The sequence below is a fragment of the Parasteatoda tepidariorum genome, chromosome 11, assembly GCF_982258835.1.
Source record: "Parasteatoda tepidariorum strain Cologne lab strain chromosome 11, Ptep-v5.0, whole genome shotgun sequence".
Lineage (NCBI taxonomy): Eukaryota > Metazoa > Arthropoda > Arachnida > Araneae > Theridiidae > Parasteatoda > Parasteatoda tepidariorum.
Genome location: NC_141765.1, coordinates 83,829,009 through 83,852,760, shown reverse-complemented (window position 1 = coordinate 83,852,760; position 23,752 = coordinate 83,829,009). Strand labels below are relative to the sequence as shown.

Here is a 23,752-nt window from a genome sequence, read left to right as displayed (position 1 = left end):
TTTAGTCAATAAATCTATCAAGATGAGAAATGCCACGTGCATCTTTAAAAACTATTCCAATAGTCTTTGACTTCGTATGGGACCATTCATGCAGTGAATAATAAATCCATTGATAACGGTGAAAAAACCGAATGGAGAGACTGCCAATGTGTTTATACGTGACTAGGCGAAAGACTATGGTTTGTTCTTCGAATGAATGTGCGTCTCTCATCATCCTTTGGAATTGTCGGAATGAGTTTATCCTTTTTATCATATTCAGTCTCGCTTAATGAGTTTTTTTTGCTTGGAGTGTTACTTCTGTCTCTTTTGTTTGTGCTGGCGCTCCTTCTGTTTGGTTCCTTGCAGTGGCGTATCTAGGGTATGGCAGGCATGGCTTGAGCCATGGGCGCATTATTTGAAAAAGGCGCAAAATCAACCAACACCAACGTTTCTTTCGTTTTTTCAATTTTTCAAAATATTTTGATATTTTGCTTGTTTTAAAAAAATTAATTTAACTCGTATACTAATACAAATTTTAAAAACAATAATACAAATTTCAAAAAAATAAATAAAACATTGAAAAGAATCATTTAGAAAACTCTCCAGAAAGCAGAATAAAAACTTCCAATGATCGGATCCTCAGATAAATCTTTCTTTTTCCAGTACCACAAGCAAAAAGACAAGATAAACATCTCTTCATATCACATTACCAGGATGTAAAAGGGCAATTATCTGGGGATGAATAGAACACCTGCAGGCATAGAAAATAGCCCTTTGGTGGTGACAGAGGGCAAAGAGATGTGAAAACCATGGGGTGTCCCTGTCCAGTTTAGCCCAATTATCTTAAATTTTATCAGGGGTGAAAATCACTTTGAAAAGCGGCTTTCGAATTTGTTGAATATACAAATAGAACCCTTGCTGTAAATTAGCGTAAATCCTTTCAAAAAGGAAAGTTTTGCCACACATGGTGGGAATCACTGTCACAAAACATTTAAATACTAAAAACAGGAGGTGCCTCTGCCAGACAGCCATAAATGTAATTTGAACGAAGTATTAGGATTTTCTGAAAATCAAGGATTAAATTGTAAGTAATCATTTCTTATGTATTGAAATCATGCTCACTTCATTATTTCACGTTATATTTTATAGCGATCGATATACTTTCTAGCAATGCCAACTGCTCCACTTTCTTTAAAATATTTTATTCAGTGGTAGTTAAAAACGAAACCATGCAGAATTTAAGATAATTCTGGTAAAATTTATAATTCTCAAAATAACCAAAACAAAATAACAGTAAACAAAAGTATGTTTCACGTGATTTTTTTCAATTATTTATTATTTAAACGTAGAAAGGGAAAATGGTTTTACATTAAATAAACAAAGAATCATACAATAAATGTAACTTTTGCACTCAATGAAAAATATTTTTCTATACGGAGCAGAGCAAGTTTGCATCTCTGTATATGCAGATTCAGAGGGGCGTTTACTACGTTATAATATTTTGTTTTTGTATATAATTATTTTTATAAAACAAAATCGTTTAATATGCACAATGATATTTTGGTAACAAAAAGTGAACTTCGTGAATTAAATGCTCGTTATTGTATTATTATTAAAAGCAATGTCTTAATGGGAAGAAAAAACGAATGTTAAAATTTGAAATGTTGGAAACATAATTTTTCAAGTTTCCTGAAAAATTATTGCAATAAGTAAATATTTTTGTGTAAATTGCGTAGCATTGGCTCAGTTAAGCGTGCCAACTATGGAGAAATAGATTTCCTTTCATTCATTAAAAGATAGATTTTAGGTTTAAACACTCATAAAAGTTCAATTTATTTATTTTTAATTGGTTAATTTATTTATTGAATGAATAGATTAAGGAACGTATCGTTAATTGTTCAAACTGATTTTTTTTTTTTTTTTTTGCCCTTAAGTCACAGAAATATTATTCACACTCAATTTTAATTTTAAATTAATAACTTAAGCTCAAGTTTAAATAATTCTTTTGTTTACAAATTGAGAAAAAAAAGAGTTGTGTAATTTATCAAGACCTTACTTAGTATTTTTTTTAATTTCAAAGCATCTTATTTGTCCATTATAATTAAAATAAAATGGAAAAAAATATCACTGAGGCTTATATGTATTTGAGGCTTATTTGTAGGCACATATGTATTTTATAACTATCTATTAAAGCAGCACAATAAAAAAAATTTTCATTAATTAATTCCCTTTATTTTAAGAAAATAAGAAAAAATTAATAATAAACATCTTATAGAAAAATTTGAGCTTGTTTATTTATTAAACACATGCATTTTTATAAAAATTCAAAAAGCCCTCTGTCCTCAAAATATTCAAAAGATTTATATTTCTCCTTTTCTTAAAAGGAGTATTTTAAAACTAATTAAATTCAATTAATTTTGAAAAGATTTATTCGGATAATGGCTTTGTCAAAAAAATATCGATGGTTAAATCCTTTATTTTATAGATAAATTAATTATTTGTTGCTTGTAAACTGAAGTTGCATTTTAATCTAAAGGTTCTCGATTGGGTAAATTTTTAACCGCTTAAAATTTTAAACTTACTTATTACCCCAGACAATATTTAAATTTTAAAAAAATGTCTCTGCACCATTAAATGTTTAAACGAATAACCGCTAAGGCAAAAATTTACTTTATTAATAATTATGTATTTGTCGATCTATGTGTTAAGATTAAATTTGATCATATGAACTTTAAATCATTTTTTCTATAAACGTGCATTTCGTCTCTACCTTCTTTCTTTTTAATATTTTCAACTAATTGCCGCTTGAGTGCAAATTTTAAGAAACGACATTTTTATTAACTAAGATTTAACGTAGTAATTTGGTCACATAACAGCCTACTTTGGTTTTAATAAACCGTAACTATAGAAAATTCTCAGAACTATTTAAAATATTTAATAATAATATTACATTACCTTCATTTAAAAAGCATTTTATGCCCGCTCGAAATAATATTTTTTTAAACTAATTCTTTTAGCAATTTTTTTATCATATCTTTTATGGATTTTTTTAACAATACCCTTGGTACCTTAGCCATGGCCATGTTTGGAAAAATAAGATTATTGTAAAACAGTTTTAATTTATTGCATTAATTCAGAATATTTCTTCTTAGAAATAAAGCTTTTATCCTCCATTTTATTTATTTTGTGAAATATGCGAAAATTGTGTGACAAATTCAAATATGAACAAAAGAAATCAATGTGTGTTATTAACATTTTAATATTAGTGCAGATTTTCTAAATGTGTTTTCAGTTATTATTGTACTTTTGTTACTTTTTTGTTTCTTTACATAAAAATAATATTCTATTTAGCTCAAATTTAAAGGAAATATATAAGGGGGAGGACCTGTTGTCTAGTCTAAGGTTCTGGGGAATACGAAGATCAAAAACCTAAATTCGATGGAAAATGTTTTTATTAAGGGGAAGTATGTTTTTACATTTGATTTTATTGCTCAAGTTAATGTATGCACTAATTTCTATGGGTTTAAAGAAAAATAAAGTAACTTACAATTTTATCGTAATATTTTGTAATTTAAAATAAAATATTTAACGTTTCCCTATCGAACCATTAAAATTGTAATAATACATGATTATCTGATACTAATAATTAGGATTACCAAAGGTCAAAGGTAATTCTTTTTCTAGTTTACTTGATGGGTTCCAACCACCTTCGGACTTATGTGTATAAAATGAACAAACAAGAATTAAGGATAAGAATTTTTAATTTAAATATACAAACTTTTAATTAAATATTTAAATCTTTTGAATAGTTCCAAGTCTACCATACGATTTTAAAAAAAAGTTTTATAATCCTAAAAAGAAGAAAAATTCGAAAAGAAACTAAAATGTCTATACTTTAATTGTCTTTATTTTCCTTTTAAAAATTTTAAGCACGATGCCGCAAAAATATGTTCATAATAGTTTCCATTTTCTCAACCTACTTAAACATTAATTATTAACAATATCATTAAAGAAACTTTTTCTTGAATTATCACTAATAATCACTCGAGTTTAGAATATATTAAAGATAATAAAATTAACCTGATTGCGACTTTTGATTTCCAGGATCTTTTCAATAGCATTCCCTTTTTAAACTAAAAGATGTCTTTTTGAATTATTACTATGATTTTAAAAATATCCTTAATTGCGATTTTCATAGTATTTTTAATAACTACCTTAACAATGGAAAAGAATATTTTTTCAAATTGATGGAATACCACAAGGATCTAATCTTTCATCTCTCTTAGCTAATTTATTTTTGCACTATTATGAAGAAAAAAATCATGCACTTATTATTAAATATGTTTTTAGATTTATTGGTGATTTAATTATCTTTAATTTTCAAAGTTATACAATTTTATTAAATAATATTTACCGCAAAGAATTAATCTTGCTTTGTAATCATGATGATAACATTAATTAAAATTTTTTAGATTTGGGTATTATAAAAGAAGAAAATATTTGCTTTGTTGATTTAAACGATAAAAGAAATGATTTTAATGTAAATAAACTAATTACTTAGAATTTTAATGTTTCTAAAATATCTATTTAAATACGATGTTTAATCAAATGAATAGAAATAAAAAAACATAAAGTAATGGTTTTTTTCTCCAAAAAAATTGACAAACTCTTCAAAACTTGAAAGAAAAAAAACAATTGATACCCAACTAAAGTGATAAAATTCTATGTAAAATCATTGAGTTAATTGTATGTTATTATAAATAAGTTAATTAAAAACTTCTTGGTTAATTTATATAATTTTTACCACGTGCAAATCTATTTCGGGCAAATCCGTGGCTAAAAATATGCGCCAAACGGCAATTCAAGCTTCTTTCTCTCTTTTTTTCTTCTTAAATAATTGTTATTTTTCTAAAATCATTAAAATTGTATAATTAAATGTCAACCTATTAATTATTAACTTATCCAGAATAATATCAATTCGCGCACATTCATTTTCGAGCCAATCCTTGGTAACTTACAAATCAAACGCGCTTCAGTACTGTATTATATATATATATATAATACAGTATAGGGAGGATTGCCATAGGCGCCATTTTCTCTAGATACGCCTCTGGTTCCTTGTGCTTGTGTCGAAGCCAATTTTACTTGTGCTGCTCGAACATTAGAGTTTTCAATCTTGTTTGAGAAGCTTTTACTGCTTCAAGGACGACTAGAGTTTTCAATCTTGTTTGAATGAGCATAGGAGTTTTCAACTTTACTTGAGAGACCATTGGAGTTTTCACCCTTGCTGGTGGTTCGTTTGTCCACCAGCTTTTAGCCAACAAACTGTTAACAAAAGCTTTGACATTTTTTTGACACTTTTACCACAATGAATAAAGTAACCTCCCAATATACTCGTTTTGTGATTTTTTTATTTTGATTAATTATTTTTTTTGTATTTTTCAGATTTGAAGGGAGGAAATGATACCTATGAAAAAGAGTGTAGCAATTTTTTATACCGATAGATGGCGGTCAAATTGGTTTATTGAATGTGATGTTATGTAAGTAACATTAGAGATTGTATGGAATCCGATCACTACAATCGACCATCCGGTCACAATTATTAATTTGTATTATGTGTTTATTTGTAACATGACTATGCCGTTTAATGGAATGGATATGTTTCATGGAATACACTAACTAATCGGAACTCAACCCGCCTTCCTCAAAACAACGTAGAAAGTATATCAAGAATTAATAGATCCCAGAAAGTTAGAGAAAAAAGCGGAATTTCAAAGACTGGAGAACACTCTGGAATTAAAGGCAACGACGCCATGGCGCTACGATGAATACATCAGAAAGTTCTTCTGAAAATGCGGAATACGGCCAAATGCCTTAACTAAACACTTGAGCATTGGTACACAGACTATCCATGTGGCAATGATGTTCATGAGAGGCAAAATACCTAGCGTTTAGGTCCTTAAAATTTCAGCACTCGCGCATCCCCACTTTTCAACATCCACGTAAGGAGTGCCAATTTTTTTCACATGTCCTCTCATGTTTTCTCAAATTGAATGGCCGACACATTTTCTGTGGAGAGGTACACTTCAAAAATTGCACTCATCAAATCTTGTTGATCGAGGGCCGATTCACGAGGCCTGGGAAAAAAGCTAGTCAATGCGCATCGTGATATACATGATTTGCATTTTGAATGTTCTTGTTGAAGGCCAGAGGTTTCACGTTGCACTTGATGCATGGAGATGACGGCCTTTTCTCCAACCTGGAAAATGTCATCCAACATGAAACCATGCATTTTCACAACTCCGCAAATGTAGTTTTCTGTGGTAGAAGTGACTTTAAGAGGGCTTTTAGAAATGATATGATCTGACTGGTTGCTCTTTTTATAGGGATCGGGCAGGATATAATATATCCTGTCGTGAGATTCCACATCTCTTTATAAGATGACGAGTTTTTTCAAGAATGTTCTGGTGCTAAAAGTTTTTATTTTTTATTATACCATCTTTGTCAGATTTGTAATTCAAAATCAGAAGTTAATCAGGCATCCTAAAGTCCTGAAAATCGAAAAATCTAAGGTTATCGACACGAAAAAATGGGTCCCTTATCATCGAGGCCTGAATTAGTCTAATTGCGGATCGGGGCAAAAACTTTTTTCGGGGGCCCCTCTGCTTCAATTCCTCGGTAATGAAGAACCAAAATTTATGGAGGTATTTAAATTTTTCTCCTAATTATAGATATATAACAAGAAAATTGACTCGAACCTTAAATAGCCATTAAGGCCCCTCTCATCTCCAATCGTCAGACGAAATACCGTTCTGTCCATTTTATTGATGTTCTGACAATTCCATGTCCATCATGCAAAGGCAGTTTCCGAAATGCAGTTATCCGGTTTTTAACTTTGTCATCTTATCTACGAGAAATTCATATCCTTACTGACATTAGAGTGGAATTCAGCTGAATTATCGCTATTGCGTAGCTCAATTAACACAATCAGAAGCCCGTATTTTTGTAAAAATAGCGTATTTTTCGATATGTAAAAATACAAGCTTTTGACTGGCCGAATTTGTCCATCGTACTTGAGGAAATTTAGCTGAATTCCGTTTAAGTGAAGGTAAATAAATGCGTGTTCGTTAATACATGATATCCAAACGTTTAATAAAATAACATTTAATAATAAATTTCAACATAACGACATACAAACAAAACTGGGAGTCTAGAACGAAAAACCGTTAATGTAGATATAAAAAACATCTCGATCAGAACTGTCAGAATGTAACGGTTGATGAGAAGTGAAAGTTATAGTAGTGCTTACTTACTAGGTAGAAGTTTTTAACATTCGCTCGCATCGCTACCTTGTAACATGCACTGGAAACGGAACTGATGGGGTCGGCAGGATTCAACATTCCAGTGAACACCCTCAGAAACTTAATTATTTTTCTTCCTGCCCGTCTCGCAGCTGTCTGCTCTGCGAGAGGAGGTTATAATAGCTTTTGAGGAGGCTATATGCTATTTTTATAACTGTTGTGAGTTTGCTACAGATACTCATGACTCTTAGGACAAGTTTAACTTATATAAAGCTAGCGTTGTCTATGTTTATTCTGAGAATGGCGTAAAACGTCAATATGGAGAAAAGCAACAGTTCTGTGAAAATGAAAAGCGTTTGTGGTCAAATTTTCAATATTTAAAATTTCGCGCTAAATTTCACGCTGCATTACTTGGGTTCATAGAAATTTGCGCCCCGCAGTGGACTGATCGTTAAGACACGGTTCCCAGCAGATCACCGAAGTCAAGCATCACTGGCTGCGGTCAGTGTGCGGGTGGGTGACCACTTGGATCAGCCTGCGTAGGGACCGAGGGTGTGCGGTATTGGTCCTCGTTAGACTGTTCTACCGTAAAGTGCTCGACTTCGCGTGCAGGTCGTCGGGCTACCGAAGCGGGGGTGCCATCCCCTCCGCAGAGGATCAAAATTGTGATGGCATGTCTTCGGATCATCCTCAGAGTTGTTTCCTAGACCGTCGCCAATAGCCCATTGTGCAGCTCTAGTGCGACGTAAATGAACAACAACAACATAGACATTTGCAAAACCTGAGAAAAAGTTTAATAACTTTTAAACTATTTAAGTTATTTGTCTGTTCTAAAGCTCAGATAATTCTTCACTACAAGATAATATATAAAGTTTAAAATTATCGCTTTGCTTCAAGCGTAAGGCACTTAAATTGTAGCCTTTTTTTTAAATTTTCCTTGGCGACAGAGCTTCGAAAAGCCTTGAAAATCCTATTTCCGATGACGGTGCTGATTCGTAGGGTTAATGTAATAAAACTGAAGAGGCTGCTTAAACAGTTTCTGCTGATGTTGCCAACAAAATTTTATAAGATTTGTAAGGTTTAAAGGGAAGCTTAAAAGACCTGGAATTCAAAAACAAGCAAGGCTTGAAACAGAAACTTCATCAAAAACTTTGTTTACATTGCAAATTCCCGAACATTTTCGTTATAAACACCTCGCTGACTTTGATTTATGATTTTATTAAGAATGATTGCAAAAACTAATAAACTGAGAAGAATTTTGTTTTATTTCTATAAAAGTTTCAATAAAATAAGCTTATTTAATTCAAACTGAAAAAAAACAAACAACAAACTTTGGAGATATTGACATACTTATTTACAGATAATATTTATTAGATTTAGATTTTTATTGTTTTAAAATGAGAACTCTTAACTGACGTGTTGAATTTAATGTGCCTTCTGCTTTTTGTGTGAGATTTTTAAAAACCGAATTTCTTTCGAGTTCTTTTTATAAGTTTTAATTTAATTATATTTATTGTTTGTTGTTAAAAGTGGAATAAGCAGACCAGTAATATGTTATTTCTATGAATTGAATGAAATAAGTATGCTGTTACAATAGGTTTTAACTTTGCTATTTGTGAGGTAAGCAAGTTTCTAGTTCTAAATTATTTAAAATAGTTTGTAAAATTTTTTTAAATAAAACTTCATAAATTCATTTTTAATTTCTGAAATATATTCAGATTATTTGATGTGAGGAAAATAAAACTAATATTTTTCTACTGAAGCCAGCATGTCTAGATTTCTCTTTCTATCAAAAAATATAACTTAAAATTTTGTTTAAATGTATTTTTAGAAAATTTTGTGATTTGCTATTAAAGTCTTGATTGAATAAATATGATTTACAGTGATCTTCGTTGCCGTTACATTTAAATAAATTAAACACATGTTCAAAATATTTGATAATAATATGATGTGTGTGCAAAATATAAAAATATTTTGGCATATAATTGTCAATTCATCTGTCAATACTGTGAGATGTCATTCTTGAAAATAATTATATTTCACAAAATAGAAGTTGACAAGTTTGATATATGTATAGTGTTTGCATTTTTTATAACTCTTTTTATTATGTAGAATTAAATTAAGTTATGAATCTAATTTACCTTAATTTGAAGTTGTTATAATATAGAAAATTTTAAACCAAGTACAGTTGGAAACGAAAATTTCTATGACCCTTCTACTTGTTATTTTTTAAGATAAATTGCAATATATGTTGGAAGTCTTAGAATTCTTATTCTGAAAAATTTGCCACTATGACACTGGTGCTAATTAAATTTTACCCAGAAATGCTCTTGACATATCTGTGGGTAAGTTAAGCTGTGATTTTATTTGTCTTCATCAAACTGTGATAAATAAGGACAGGTTGGTACCTGTAAATCATTCCAGGAGGAAAAAAAAAAGCAAATAACATGGGGGAAACTTTTTTTTTATTTGCTCAAAGCTATTTTTAGTTGTTCTAAGACCCATGTAAGCAGCAATACTTATATCCATCTTATTTTATTACTTGTGGATGAATCTTTAAAATATAACTTTCGATTCCATGTCTTTATTTTTCTGAGAAGCATTTTTTATTTTGCTGATAATTATATTTGTTCTGAACAAAAAAGTAATTTTTTTATCATTTTCAGAAATGAAATTTTTATTCAGATTTTCAAGTATTATATAGAAGCTACATTTCAAATTATAGTTGTGAAAAATCATTGAAAAGCAGATGTATTCCCTTTTTGAAGTGCGCAAAATTTTAGCTGTATCTAATCCTGGAGGTGGAAAAGATGTGGAAATTATTTTAACTGCTTATACAGAAAATAAAGAAAGTAGCTCATTAGCTTTGGTTTGTAGCAATGGTAAACAGAATTTTTTTTTATCTAAAGTTATTTTTTCGATAATGCTTAAATGTTTATTTAATAAAGAAAACGAAGGAAATAGAAATAAAAATATGACCACTGAAGCCGACGTCTTCAGGGGGTACCGGCCTCGGTAACCATAACAACAAAACCATTTCTAATTGAGGGAGAAGCAAATGCTTAAATTAACTCCCTCAGTACCCCTATGGTTTTGTATAGAAGTCCAGGGAAAAAAAAAACATGCAATGCAAATAACAAATTAAGAAGAGATACTCAAACAAAATCATCAGAAAAATAAAAACTCACATAGTCACAGGTCAAACATCGATAGGTGACCTGTGACTATGTGAGTTTTTATTTTTCTGATGATTTTGTTTGAGTATCTCTTCTTAATTTGTTATTTGTATTGCATGCTTTTTTCCCTGGACTTCTATACAAAACCATCGGGGTACTGAGGGAGTTAATTTAAGCATTTGCTTCTCCCTCAATTTGAAATGGTTTTGTTTTTATGGCTACCGAGGCCGGTACCCCCTGAAGACGTTGGCTTCGGTGGTCATATTTTTATTTTTATTTTCTTCGTTTTCTTTATTGTTACTTTTTTCTGAAATTTCTGCTGCTTTTTAGCGCATTTTTTTCAAAGAAGTTTTTTTCATTTTGAATTAAAAATATTTGTGTTTTCTTTTAGTAAATGTTTATTTATTTGGTCACTACATAATAGTTCTTGTTTTTATATTTTCCTGCATGTATCCTCTATGACAAGAATACATTTATTTCTTATATTATCCAATTTAAATACAAATATTTATTCTCTAAATAATTACTATTACAACTAGCTTAGAATAATGCTAATAATTTTTGTTTATATTGGTTACTAATATTTATTATTTGCAAAAATTATTTAGGGAACTGTGTTCTTTAAGTTGATATTTTTCATTATACTTAAGTTATTTCTTATTTCCTAATAATATCTGATATTTCTAACTGAAATATTTTCTTGTAAATTAAGAACTGTTATCCTGTAGTCTGTTGTTTTATTAGTTTTACTCAATAATCAAGAAACTCTTTTTTGTAAATTTGTTCAATTTTGTTTTTCAAATTGATTTAGATTTCAGTGGCTAAAAAATTCTTTCCTCTGAAATGCTAACTAAAACATAAAACTTGATATATATAAAATCAGAAAATATGTGTAGTGCCTTTACGCCAATGTTTCAAGATTTTCTTTTTCTCACCAACATTAGTGATAATAACTTCCAAAATGAGGTTTAGATTGTACTTGTGCATTCAGATAAGAGTGATGTTATGATCAAGAGATTGGGAATGGAGTTTAAATTGATACACATGCCCAAAATCATAATCCACGCTTATTTAAAGGTTGCCTGGAAATTCACCATACTGATGTTTTTTTTTTAAGGTTAAAGAATTGCCTTTTTTTCTATCTACCTCTAGTACGCACATAAATTAAGAATGTCCAAATTAATTTTAAAGTGTTGCTCAGAATGGCTTTGAAGTAATCCGTAATATGTCGGATCTCTTATTGCGAGATTAATTTTTTATTGTTCTGCATATTACTTTATATTACTTTATTCTTATAAAACTTTCAGCAGAGATATAACAAAATATGTTTAGTGTCGTAAAATAATAGTTTGGTATTATCTCACTATAAGTTTGACCTGTTTAATGGACATTTATTTTTTTAATAGTTGAGTTTTAGTTTTGCTGTTTTAATGCCACTGCTCAGTATATGTTTGCCCGGTTTATCCTAGACTGATGTTTTCTTAAGATTAAATTCCATCGTCTAATATGCCCTACACTGTTGCTCAAAATTAACTGCAATACAAGTGTGCTTTTAATTTCCTAGAGTTGTAATATTTCATAGCATTTTCAGCATCGAGTGCAGACGCATAGCAAAACAGTTGCCTGAGACTTACATTTGATATACATCTGCAGTTATTTATGAAATGAATGTTTTGTGTTAAAAAATGACCTTAATGCAAGTAAACTTCGAATTTAATGGGATTGCAATATTGTTTCCGTTTTCAAAGTATGATAAAAGCAGCGCCAACAAAAATTTGCCAAAAGGGTGTGGCGAGAAAAAAATCCCTGCCAAACACTGATAACAAATCAGTTCCATAAAATCTTTGTTACAAAGTTATACGCGTGTGAAGTTGCTCATAACTTTTACTTTTTATCATTGTTGCGTGTTTATTTTTAATAAGCCACCTTTGCTACTACAATTTCACAGTCTGAAATTTCGTAAGTATAGTTTCAGATGTAGACACCTGTAACCAAATTTAATTTAAACTGAATATGATAGGATAAAACAGATCTGAAAATTGGTTCACTTATTGAGGATTTTTTTATGATTTCATATTTTACTCCTTTTAAAAGAAAATATTTTTATTAATCATACATTTTTACTTGTTGACACATTTGTCCCTTATTTTATATTTTGGTTTCTTCGAAATAATCATTTTCAGCTTAAATTATGTTTATCAATTCTTTTTGCTTAATGAAGAAATTTATGATAAATATAAATAAACAGTTATGAAAAATGTTTATGCCCTGAATATTTAAAATATAAAACTTTGTTACTTGTTTTAGAAAAATAATTACCATTTTTCAATGCTATATAGGTTACATATTATTTCGCTATGTTTGTAATAAATGGGACTCTCCTCTCATGCGCCAGCTTTGTTGGTTTAATAATCCTGGAAAAGTAATAAAAGCTTTATGTTTTGATCCTTCTGGCTTGTGGCTACTTATTGTTACTCAAGATGCATCACTTTATATTTTGCCAGCATTTTCATATTTTGTAAGTATTATTGAATATTTGATATTTTTAAAACTCCTAAGTTAGATACTGGAGTTAGATGAAATTAATGAAACACTTCTAAACTAAATTATTTTTCATATTTCTCAAGAAATATATCAAGAATTATTTTGTAACTTTAGAAGTGATTAGGTCATGCGATTTCTCATACATATCAATAAAGTTCCGAGATTTGAGGGACCAGCAATAAATTACAAATAAAGAAGAGTGGTTTTGAACACCCTATGCCAAAACATTTAACAATGAGATTATAACTTGTATCAGTTACTTTGGTTATCTTATGCAATTACTGCATAAAATTTCTTAAACCAAGTTTAAGTATTTATTGAGATATGGACATTTATATTGAAAAAACTAATTCTTTTGCCTCACGTTTTCTTTCTATAACTGTAGAAACATTTAATAACGTTAAACAAAATTCTTGTAGTAGTTTTTAATTATCAAAAATATCATTTTGAAATGTAAAAAAAAATTGTGCAAGATATGAGCATTTAAAGTATTTTTTCATTCTGCGTATGAAGGCACGCTAATTTTTTTAAAATTCTTGTTATGAATTTTATTTGATAACTTATGAAAAAGGTACAATTTGAATATCTTGAAATTATAAAAAGTTTTTGGAAATTTTTTCAGCATTTTTTGTACTTTTTAAAGAAAGCTTTAAATGATTAGGTATTTTCCACAAATTTCATTTCATATTATGTAACAAAATTTAATAACAAATGATAATAGCCTACATTGAGTGTTCGTAAAGAAAATATAATGGTATAAGGAAAGAAAACATGTGAAATTAAACATATTTTAATAGGGGATGATCCTATATAATGCTGTTGTCATTTTTAATAAATATTGTTTAATGGTACAAAATAAAATTTGTGAAAAAACCTTCCATTCACAACTTTCTTTTCAAAAAACTACTTCTGAAAGTGTTAGAAACTGCTTTAATTTTATAGATATTCAAATTGTATTTTTTCATGAGTTACCAAATATGATTCCGAACAAAATTTTGAATTTTTTTCTTAATTTTTCCATGTGTGCTCAGATTGAAAGGATTACTTTAAATGCTCATATCTTGTGCAATTTTAAAATTTTTTTCTTCAGATTTTAAAACACTTTTGTTGTTAATTAAATTCTACTTTAAAAAATTTGTCCAGTTTTACAATTATATTAAGAAGACATAAGGCAAAAAATTAGTTTTTATAAAAATGTCCATGTCTTCATGAATGAGGCTAGGTTTATGAAAGTCTATGCAGCTATTGCATAGTTTAACCGAAGTAATTGATACAAGTTACAGTCTTATTACGAAAGGTTTTGGCATAGGGTGCTCAAAAACATTCCTTTTCATTCCTAATTAATTGCCGGTCTCAAACCTCGGAAAGTTTGACCTAAACATTTCTAAAGTTATTAAATAATTTTCTATGTATTTCTTGAGGAATATGAAAAAATTAGTTAGTTTAAAAGTGTTTCTATAATTTTGTCCAACCCCTGTATACTTTAATAAAAAAAATTTATTTCATTGTTCTAACTTTTCTATAAGTTTAAAGAAAAAGTATGATTTTCTAATGACATTCTATGAAATTGATACTTTCATACTGATACTTTTGATTATTGCCTTCTCTGTGCTTAAGTCTTTATACTGTGAGTTTGAAACTAACAACTGACTTCTTGTAAATGTCTTAACTGTTATACAAAAAGCCCTCCCAAAACTAGATTGGCGTACTTTACTTTATTGGTTTACATACTTTCATTGATTCACATATTTTATTGATTTAGGGTATATATTGTATATTTAGAGTGTATACTTGAGTTGGTGGAAATCAGTTTTGGGATACTTAGTACGAATGAAAATGTGTTCTCTTAAATAACTATACATTCATTAATACAGCAATTTCCAAATTAGGCTGCACAAAATTTGACAATTTTCCAAAATTATTAAACATAGTTTTAACAACAAATCTTAGTTTTTTTCATTGCAGTTTTATTACTTTGTTACCTGTCTTCATTGCTTTTGGGCAGTTGTTGCATTTTCTCAAGTTCTTGCAATTTGTAACACACTTTTATTCACACACACAGCACATATTTGCAGTTCATTTTGTTTCAGCTACATGATTATTGAGTACTATGAGTACTATTTAAAATATAATGTGTGTTAATGTTGCATTTTTATCCCTTGTCTTCTAATGAGCTTTTCTAATAATAATAATAATAATTATAATAATAATAACATATATATATATATAAATATATTATTCATTTTTTGAATCTTCTATCTTCCATTATTGTTAGTTACTTTTATTGAGAATAAGAAGTTATTTTTTTACGATAGTAATTAATAATATAAATTTAAAGTTTTTTTTATGAGTTATTATTTTTTGATATCTTTTTTAACAGTTTAGAAATGATGCCTTTACAGGTAATTTAGTTTTAATATGTATGATTTTTTTTATTTATTTGTACTTCATTTATTAAGGTATATGAATCTACAACTGGTTACATTTTAATTTGAAAAAAAAAAAACTTTTTTTAAGCATCAAGCTCAGATAAATGAATAAATTATTTTAGAATGGTTTATCAACTTTCTAGATGCAGTCCATATTTAATGAGGCCTTGATTTGTATTAAAAATGAAATGCTGTATTAATGCCTTTATTTTACTTTACTCCATCACAAATTTGAAAGAATGTATGCACATCTGAAATAATAAACTTATTTTTAAAAAAAGCATTTGATGTTTATACTTTAACTGTTGTTTAAGTATGATTTATTTTAAAAAAAATTGTTGCTTGAGTCCTTCATCATAAAATGTTTAATTATATTATTTTTTTGTTTCTAAGATGTTAATAATTGACAAAAAGGTAATGTTTTGAAATGGTATGATCAAAATTCTAAAATAAAATCACTACTTTGTATGTCTGGAATATAAACTTGTCCTTAATAAAGCGAAAATCTCTTGACAAATTTATGAAAAATGCATGAAAATTTAATAGTTTACGAATTTTTTTATTGTAAATTATTTCAAGAATGGTTTCAGATACAAATGTATATCATTTAAACAATTATTTACATGTCTCAGAAACGCAGATATCACACTGCTACTAACTTTTTGACTGATGAAATTTTGATGATAACATCACACTAAACTTAATATACTCTTTTCAAGAAATATATATTTAAAGATGTTAATAATTGAGGAAAATACTTTTGTTAAAAATCTAGATAATTATTTTGGCAGTTACGTGTTTGGCACTAAAATTTTTAATGTGATATCTTTTGAAAAGGTTTAGTTTCCTTTAAATATTAGATATCACGCATAAATATAACTTGACTGAATATAAAATTTCAAACATATTAGAATTTGTTACTAGTTAAAAAATAGTTACAGTTTATAGGTACTACTAAATTACGATTTTTAGTTATGTTTGGGAAATTAAATTGTAAATAGCAAAAGTTTGTTTAATGCATTGTTTATAGCAAAAAGATGTAAATGCATTCACTTCAAGTAGATGACAAAATTAAGGCGTTCCATGGAATGTTGCACTTTTGAATCAAAGTTATAGGAGACATTGCTTTCCACTTTTATGCGAAAAACACTAAAATAGAAATTATATGGTAAAATATTGTTGCCCCTGTACCGAAAGTAAAGAAAAATATCAAATTTTGCTTGAATGCATTTACTCCATTGTAGTTTTTTTTCTTAAACGCTCTCATGGAATAAGTTTAGTTTTGTTGTCATATTCATGTTTTTCTCATTTTAGAATCCTGATACCAAGATATCTGCTAATTGGAAAGTGGATAATTTGACTGAAATAAAACTTCCTGGCAAAAGAGGTTTGTATTATATGTAAATATACAGTTTTCTTTTTTTTCTCTATCAGTACTAAATAGTATTTCAATAATTTCTTATTCTCCAGCGTCATTTACCTCGGTTCAGTGGTGGCAGACACATGCCGGAGAACATATTGCTATTATAGGCAGTGAGGTAGGTACTTTCATCTGGAAACACTTTCTAAGAACTATTTTAATACTTTACTACAAAGTATTTTTGTATTTAAATGTTTATTTGAAGGTATTAAATGAAATTATAATAAAACCTTTCATGAATTTAAAAAATTTACATGTCGAGACATTTAATTGAAGCAAAATTTTTTGCCTTAAACTTTGTTCATCTCTTCATCTTAAATGAACGTTCTTCTATGTGTATTTGCTACAAAGTGTGGAGCACTGATTAATTGCTCTAATTTTTGAAGAAAGCTTTCAGTGTTATTTTTCAATACTATGAATGGTATTTTTTAGTTGTATTTTAGTTTTTATTTTATATTGTATGTGTATTGTTTTTAGTATACTTAAAAGGGTGTTTACTTATGATTTATTTCCTCATAACTCTTAACCTTTTTTCCAACAGAGAATTGCAACTGATTATTTAATAGTGGCTAAACTTTATTACTTAAATATAGGTGTACAATAATTAAAGTTATACATTTTCTTTAATAGCTTGGAGAAATTTCATTTGTGAATTTAGTTAATAAGAAAGAGGTTGGTGGTACTTATATAACCATTGGCATATCTGCACTTGATATTTTATATGATGAAAGTCATGATACTACTTACTTGTTGGTAAGTGTTTCATTTATTGTTTTAGTATATATTATGTCTTTTTTTTGCCAAGTTTTGGTAATTTTTGATTGACTTTTTCAAACCATAAAATTTTTGATATTTTATTTTGCATAAGATTTAATTTACTATAAAGTACATTTGGTTTGTAAATAGAGTGTATACTAAATTTCCTATGAATCTGTAACATATCAGAAAATTATGTTAAACTAAGTATCTTTTTGTTTGTTTCATGGGTTACAAACCTTTATTGTTTGTCTACTCTCTTCATCGTGCCTACCTTTATTAGTTTTTATGTAATTTATGAACTAGGTAAGATCTACTAAATGCTCTGCCTAGAAAATTTAAAAAAATATATTCGATTAAAAAAATGTGAGCATGTTAAAAATCAGTGATAAAAATTGTTGTTTGATGAAAATATCTAAAACAATTACGGATAAAATACTAATTAAATTGTTTTTTTTTTAAACTTATAAATAATATGTTACTATAGTATTAATCCTTAGTTTTTTTTCCATTTTTTTGAAACTTGATTAGTTTCTGTATGTCAATATAGTTTTATGTTATGATGTTACTAACAACTACTATAAAGCACATGAATAACTTTTTGTTGAGGTTTTATTTATGACTTATTCATTTCCTTAAGATTACAGGATATAGTCAACAACAATGGCGCTTATTACTAGAGGAAAAGAAGTCAAATTTTTACTGGCCTTTTAGTTCTGATTCTGATGTTAGCAATATCAAGAAAGGAATGCCTGTTGCTGAGAGAATTTTACTTGCTGGTAAATTTATTTAATATTATATATAAGTGAAGGATTTTAATCAAGCATAAAAGAATAAAAAATTATGCCTTATAACTATGCTCATAAATGTTGAATTGAAATAAAAATCCTTGCTCATAAATGCATATTGTCTAATCAGTCCATTTTTGTCATACAGGCAAATACAACTTCTAATTATATTACAAATTTGCAAGTGGGCAAAAAAGTTTAATAAATAAATAAGTATATAACTACATGTTTTCCGTTTCTCCAGTTTTCCCTTAATTTCATATAGTATTGTGTTTTTAACATTAAACTTCAATCAAAATCTAAATATTTTTTTGATTTTTTTTAGTCAAATTATGTTGATTCTTTTTTCTATTCTTTTTTAGTGCAAACACTTTTGAGTTAAAGTGAAACTATTATACTTACTTTGTTCCTTTTCCAATTTACTCTTTAGGTGTTCTTAGCTTCTCTTTAAGAAGTTTTGGCCAAGGCTTTGTTTAATTAATTTAGCAATGCTGAAAATTGAGATGGATCATATTTAAAAATATCATACTGTAGTGATGTATTAATTATTGCTGTATTTTGCTTTTTTGAGCTGTATTGGAAAATAATGTTCATTCTAAATAAAATTTTTATCACTAAACTTAAATAAAAAATAACTTAAATGACCTTAAGATGTTTATAAGATGCCCTTTTTTATATTTTCAGATGAAAAAAATGGTGATCAGAGGCCTCACCGATTATCTAAATTTGAAAGTGGTACGTTTTTGACCCCTCAAGGGGGGGATGGCAGAAATCTTGTTTCAGCTTACAGTTCATCATCTTGCCTTCTTCAGGTAAATATTTTAATTATTTAATGTAGGTTTTATGTTTATCATATTATGCAAAACAAGGCAATGAAAAATATTGATTTTTCATACAGATATCTCATGCAAATTTTATTTTTGTTGGATTTTACAATCAGGAGTTTATTTTTTACTCTGGCTTTATTCTATACTTTTCCTTTATGATTTTTATTCTAAAAGACTTAGTAACACAAAACTGATATCTTGTTAGCATTTGATTTGATTTAAATACTTTAACATGAATGTGTTATCTTTAACAGAGAAACAATATTTCATTGTTCAATCAGTCCAGTCTTTAAAGAAATGTCCAGTCAAAGGTCACATATGAAGATGAGTTTCATGAATTTCACTCCTATTCTGAGATTTTTTTTTACTTAGAGTTGACTTGTGAGTTATGAATGTGATTTTGACTAGTATTGTATTTCAACTATGTCCGAAAGTGATTGGCTTAAGTATATTGTAACATGTTGACTAAATTTAAAGGCAATTTATTTTACTATCGGAAATTCATTATAATGGATAAATTAGATTTATTTTCCAATTAATCATAACTTCTCTTTGAAAACAACTTTGCTTTGCTTACATGGCTACTTTTTAAATGGCTTCATTCTATTTATACTAAAAGTGTTCAATTTCAAGGATGTTGAGGTAGAGAAAAGTTTTTTAGATAAGTGATCTTAAATGGTGGACTTATGTAGTGAACAATGAGCGAATTGTTTCAATCTTTGTTGCTTCAAATGCTTAACAATGGTTAAGAAATTCTCAATTTTCTTTTACATACATTTAATGGATTTTTCATTTTTATCACCATTTATTTAATTATGTATAGCTGAGTATTTTATCATAAGTAATGTTTCTTTTGTCTCATATTTATGCTTTTTTTAAAAAAAATGCAAGTTTTTATTGTGGTGATTTTATAATTTTAGGCGGTTATACTTTTATTTTTGAAAACTTGAATGTAAACCAATATTTTTGTTGTCAAATAAAACTTTTTCCATGTTGTTTATTTGCGAGGAACTGCAGTGGACAGAAAATTGACTTTAGGTATTTAATTGTTTACTTTAGAAAAATTAAAATTGCAATATTTTTTTTTTGTAAATTTGACTCAACATAAAAACTTCTTGTATATAGACCTTTTTATCTAAAGCAATCATAAGTACTATTTAGAATTATCAAACTGATGTAAATTTGTTATTTTATTTTGCAACAATTTTTTAAAATAGAGGTATTTTAAAATGCACCCCGGAGCAGAAATTTCAAACAATTTCAGTTGAATCAATAAAATTTAAAAGAAGTCTCATTACAAAAAACTGCATTGATATTTTTTTAAAAGTATCTGAATAATTGAATCATTGACAATTTTGATGAAAAGGGAGAGAGAAATGCCATGTTAGATACAATGTTTTGTGTTTCCTAATATATTTCAAATGAACTGTTAAAAAGTCATTCCATAATATTTGATTGTAATAAATTTCCTCATAAAATTGTTGTTAATTAGGAAAAATTGGTTACACCTTTTACCAAGGAGCAGTTTGAGACTAAAATGATCTAAAAATAAAATTTTAAATTTTTTTAAGTTCACCCATTATAACTTTATTTGTATAACAGTATAACTTTAACAGTATAACTTTTATTTGTAGTTTTTACTTTATCATATTGCGACATCATAATCTCCTTGTTTTTTACTTCATTAAATTTTAGATTTTATTTACTTTATTGCCAATGTTTTCATTCAGAAGCTGTAGAAAAATCTTGATTTTCATATTTCTAATTTAGACATAAAAAAAAACTAGTGCTGTCAAAGTACACAAAACAAAATTTGAGTTTTTGTTAAACTGAGTAAATTTTTTATTAGATTTTTTATAGTGTTTTAGTATTTAGAAAGATTAAACTTAGATAAATGTTTGCTATGAATCTCTGAAAATTGCTTTGTATGCTTTATAAATTTATAATACCATCATTTTTATGTAATTTTGGTCTCTGTGTTTAGGTCCTTGAAGGTGATTTGGATCAAATGCATCTATTTTCTTATAAAGTTCCTGCTGAGTGTGAAAGTATCGTGTTATCCGACAAATTTATTTTTGCAACCCTAAGAGATCAAACAGTTTCAAATCAACGTGTGTTTAAAATCATTTCAAGAAAGTTTTCTGAAATTTCTTCTGAAAATGCCAAAAAGGTATATTTTTAAAATTGAAATTAGGGGTAAAATAGTTTATGTATTTATATGTAAAATGATCTGTAAAATATTGCCTTTTATTTGGATTTGAGTTTTTAATTGCAAAAATATGAAAGCTTTTCTTTTTAAGTTTATCTCAATTAAAATGAGCTGAAATTAATTAGATTCTTTTCATTCTGTTACTTTAAACTTCTTCATTTCATACCAATTTTATCTTTTGAACAAAGTAAATATAGTTAAGTAAATATATTTTTAAGCTTGAACATCAAATAAAATTAGAATTATTTATTATTCATTAAGTTTATATTAAGTTAAATTTGTTAATTGATAAAAAAGGTTTTATTTGGAGAAAAATTGTTTTATGTGATTTGGAAAAAGATACAGTCGAATTCCACTATAATTTTTTATCTGCAGGCTGAGAAATGAATCCACTATAAATGATGATTCACTATATCCAAATTCTTCTAAGAATATAAATTTAGCTTATGACAGTCATATTTTTGAAAATAGTAAGTGTGATATTTGCTTATAAATTATTTACTAATTAAAAAACTAATAAATAATTGTTATAAAGAAAAATTATTGCTTAAGAACTGAAACTTGATTTTTATTTTTATATTCTATGGAAGAAATTAGTAATTCTCCAGTGAATAGTTCAAGTAGAATGAGTAATTTAAGTAGAGTTCACCTATTTTCTATTCAAAAATTAAAAGAGAAACTAATATTTTCTTGTTCTTATATTGAGTAGAAAAAAGGAAAAGAAAAAATTGTTGAAAAAAAGGTTCTGGATATTTGCTGAAGATTTCACTCCAAAAATAGAAGGTGCTAAAATTTCAACTTCTTCTAAAATCAGGGTGAGGGAAAAAGATGAATGTGCTGTTTAAACTACTTAAAAAAGTAATGAGCATGAAAAAAAAAATTTTACTCAATAATGTAAGGTAATAAAATGTATGATTTGCAGTCTAAACTTGTGTAAAGTTTGGAAAGATGAAAAAAAAAAACAGTTAAGGAAATTAGTGTTAAGTGTAAATTAACTACCACTTTCTCAACTATTCACTATAACTAGGGCTGCAGGTTTGTCGCGGTGCGAATTTCCGCAAAATTGTAATCTTTTTTCCTAAAATCCGCGAATTTCTCAATATGTCTTGACTTGCGCGAAAATGGCTTAAAATTTGATTTTTTATTTATTATTTTTATTAAACAGAATTTTTTATTTTTCTGAACCTTAAATTGAACATGTAAAATTGATTAGATATTTAGGGGAGTGAATCAATAGCAAAATGACATGAAAATAGTTCAGAGATAAGAGATAATCACAATCTTGTCAACTAAGGTGGTCTTTCTACACTTAGGGAGGGTAATTACCTTCCTGAAGTCAGTAAGAGTACAAAAGAAATTGGAATCACAAAAGAAGGAAAATGTTATAAATCAAATCTTTGACAGAAAAATTGTTATACATGCTATTTCACTGGACAATGAAATTTCTACTGCCTTTCTACATATCCAGTTAATTTTTCCTAGGCGGCTTCTTCTGATTTCTTAAATATGGATCAGTTTCTTAGATGAAGGGGGGGACTAGTAGTTAGTAGGGACTTGTAACTAGTAGTTTGAATGTAGAATGTTTGAGTTTTCACAGCAATTACTTCTTACAGAGCAACGGTCAAGGAATTGCGCGTTGGTGAAGGAAAATTGATAGAGTTTTGGAAATCAAAGACCGAACGCTCCAAAAGTGGCAATTCGAAGTTTGTCGGTGCCTAAAAACAGCGTTGACGCAAAAAGATCGTTTTCTAAGTATAAAAATGTATTAAGTGATGAAAGACGAAGGATAAATTAGAATAATCTGACAATGTACAGTACTTTGTACCAAAATTCTGTTCATTTAAATGAAAATATTAATATTGCTTGAAATTCAAGGAAATACTTTTGTTGTGTATTTTTAAGTTTTTTTTATTATTTGCGCAATTTCTGTCATTTGCATAATTTTTATAATAAATTTTTTTATGTTAAGAATTTGTGTAATTTTCAAAATTTCCCGCGATTTTTTCGTGAATTTGGGGTCTTTTTTTCCCGCGACAAACTTGCAGCCCTAACTATAATCATATGAAATAGATTTATTTGAATTTAGACAAGTCACTTAAAGAAGGAACTGAGTGTTCATGTCCCAGGTTCATTGCAGAAGGAATTGACTGTTAATCTTGAGTTTGATGTTGACTCTTACTAAATAAAGTGTAAACTTAAGTATCTGAGCCTCTTTAATCATAAAATCTGTATTAATCAAAGTGGATTTCTCTGTGTCTTTCTTAACTCAATTAGACTAGTGTTTACCGAATATTGCCACTAATATTAACGGTGTTGCATTCTT

The 23,752-nt window shown here is 28.0% G+C and overlaps 1 protein-coding gene across 2 annotated transcripts in view; it reads left to right on the top strand.

Moving 5' to 3' along the window:
• The first annotated feature begins 8,386 nt into the window (after positions 1 to 8,386).
• LOC107446431 (uncharacterized) overlaps positions 8,387 to 23,752 on the top strand; it is a 63,154-nt gene continuing 47,788 nt past the window's right edge. The window contains exons 1-9 of one of the 2 annotated variants that reach the window (XM_016061072.4): positions 8,387 to 8,900; positions 9,947 to 10,162; positions 12,796 to 12,974; positions 16,744 to 16,816; positions 16,900 to 16,967; positions 17,480 to 17,602; positions 18,246 to 18,384; positions 19,078 to 19,205; positions 21,205 to 21,390. In XM_016061072.4, coding sequence (XP_015916558.3) covers positions 10,030 to 10,162; positions 12,796 to 12,974; positions 16,744 to 16,816; positions 16,900 to 16,967; positions 17,480 to 17,602; positions 18,246 to 18,384; positions 19,078 to 19,205; positions 21,205 to 21,390 — 1,029 coding nt within the window. In that variant the 5' untranslated portion in view covers positions 8,387 to 8,900; positions 9,947 to 10,029. The remainder of the gene's footprint in view (positions 8,901 to 9,946; positions 10,163 to 12,795; positions 12,975 to 16,743; positions 16,817 to 16,899; positions 16,968 to 17,479; positions 17,603 to 18,245; positions 18,385 to 19,077; positions 19,206 to 21,204; positions 21,391 to 23,752) is intronic. The other variant, XM_016061073.4, reaches the window with a different exon arrangement.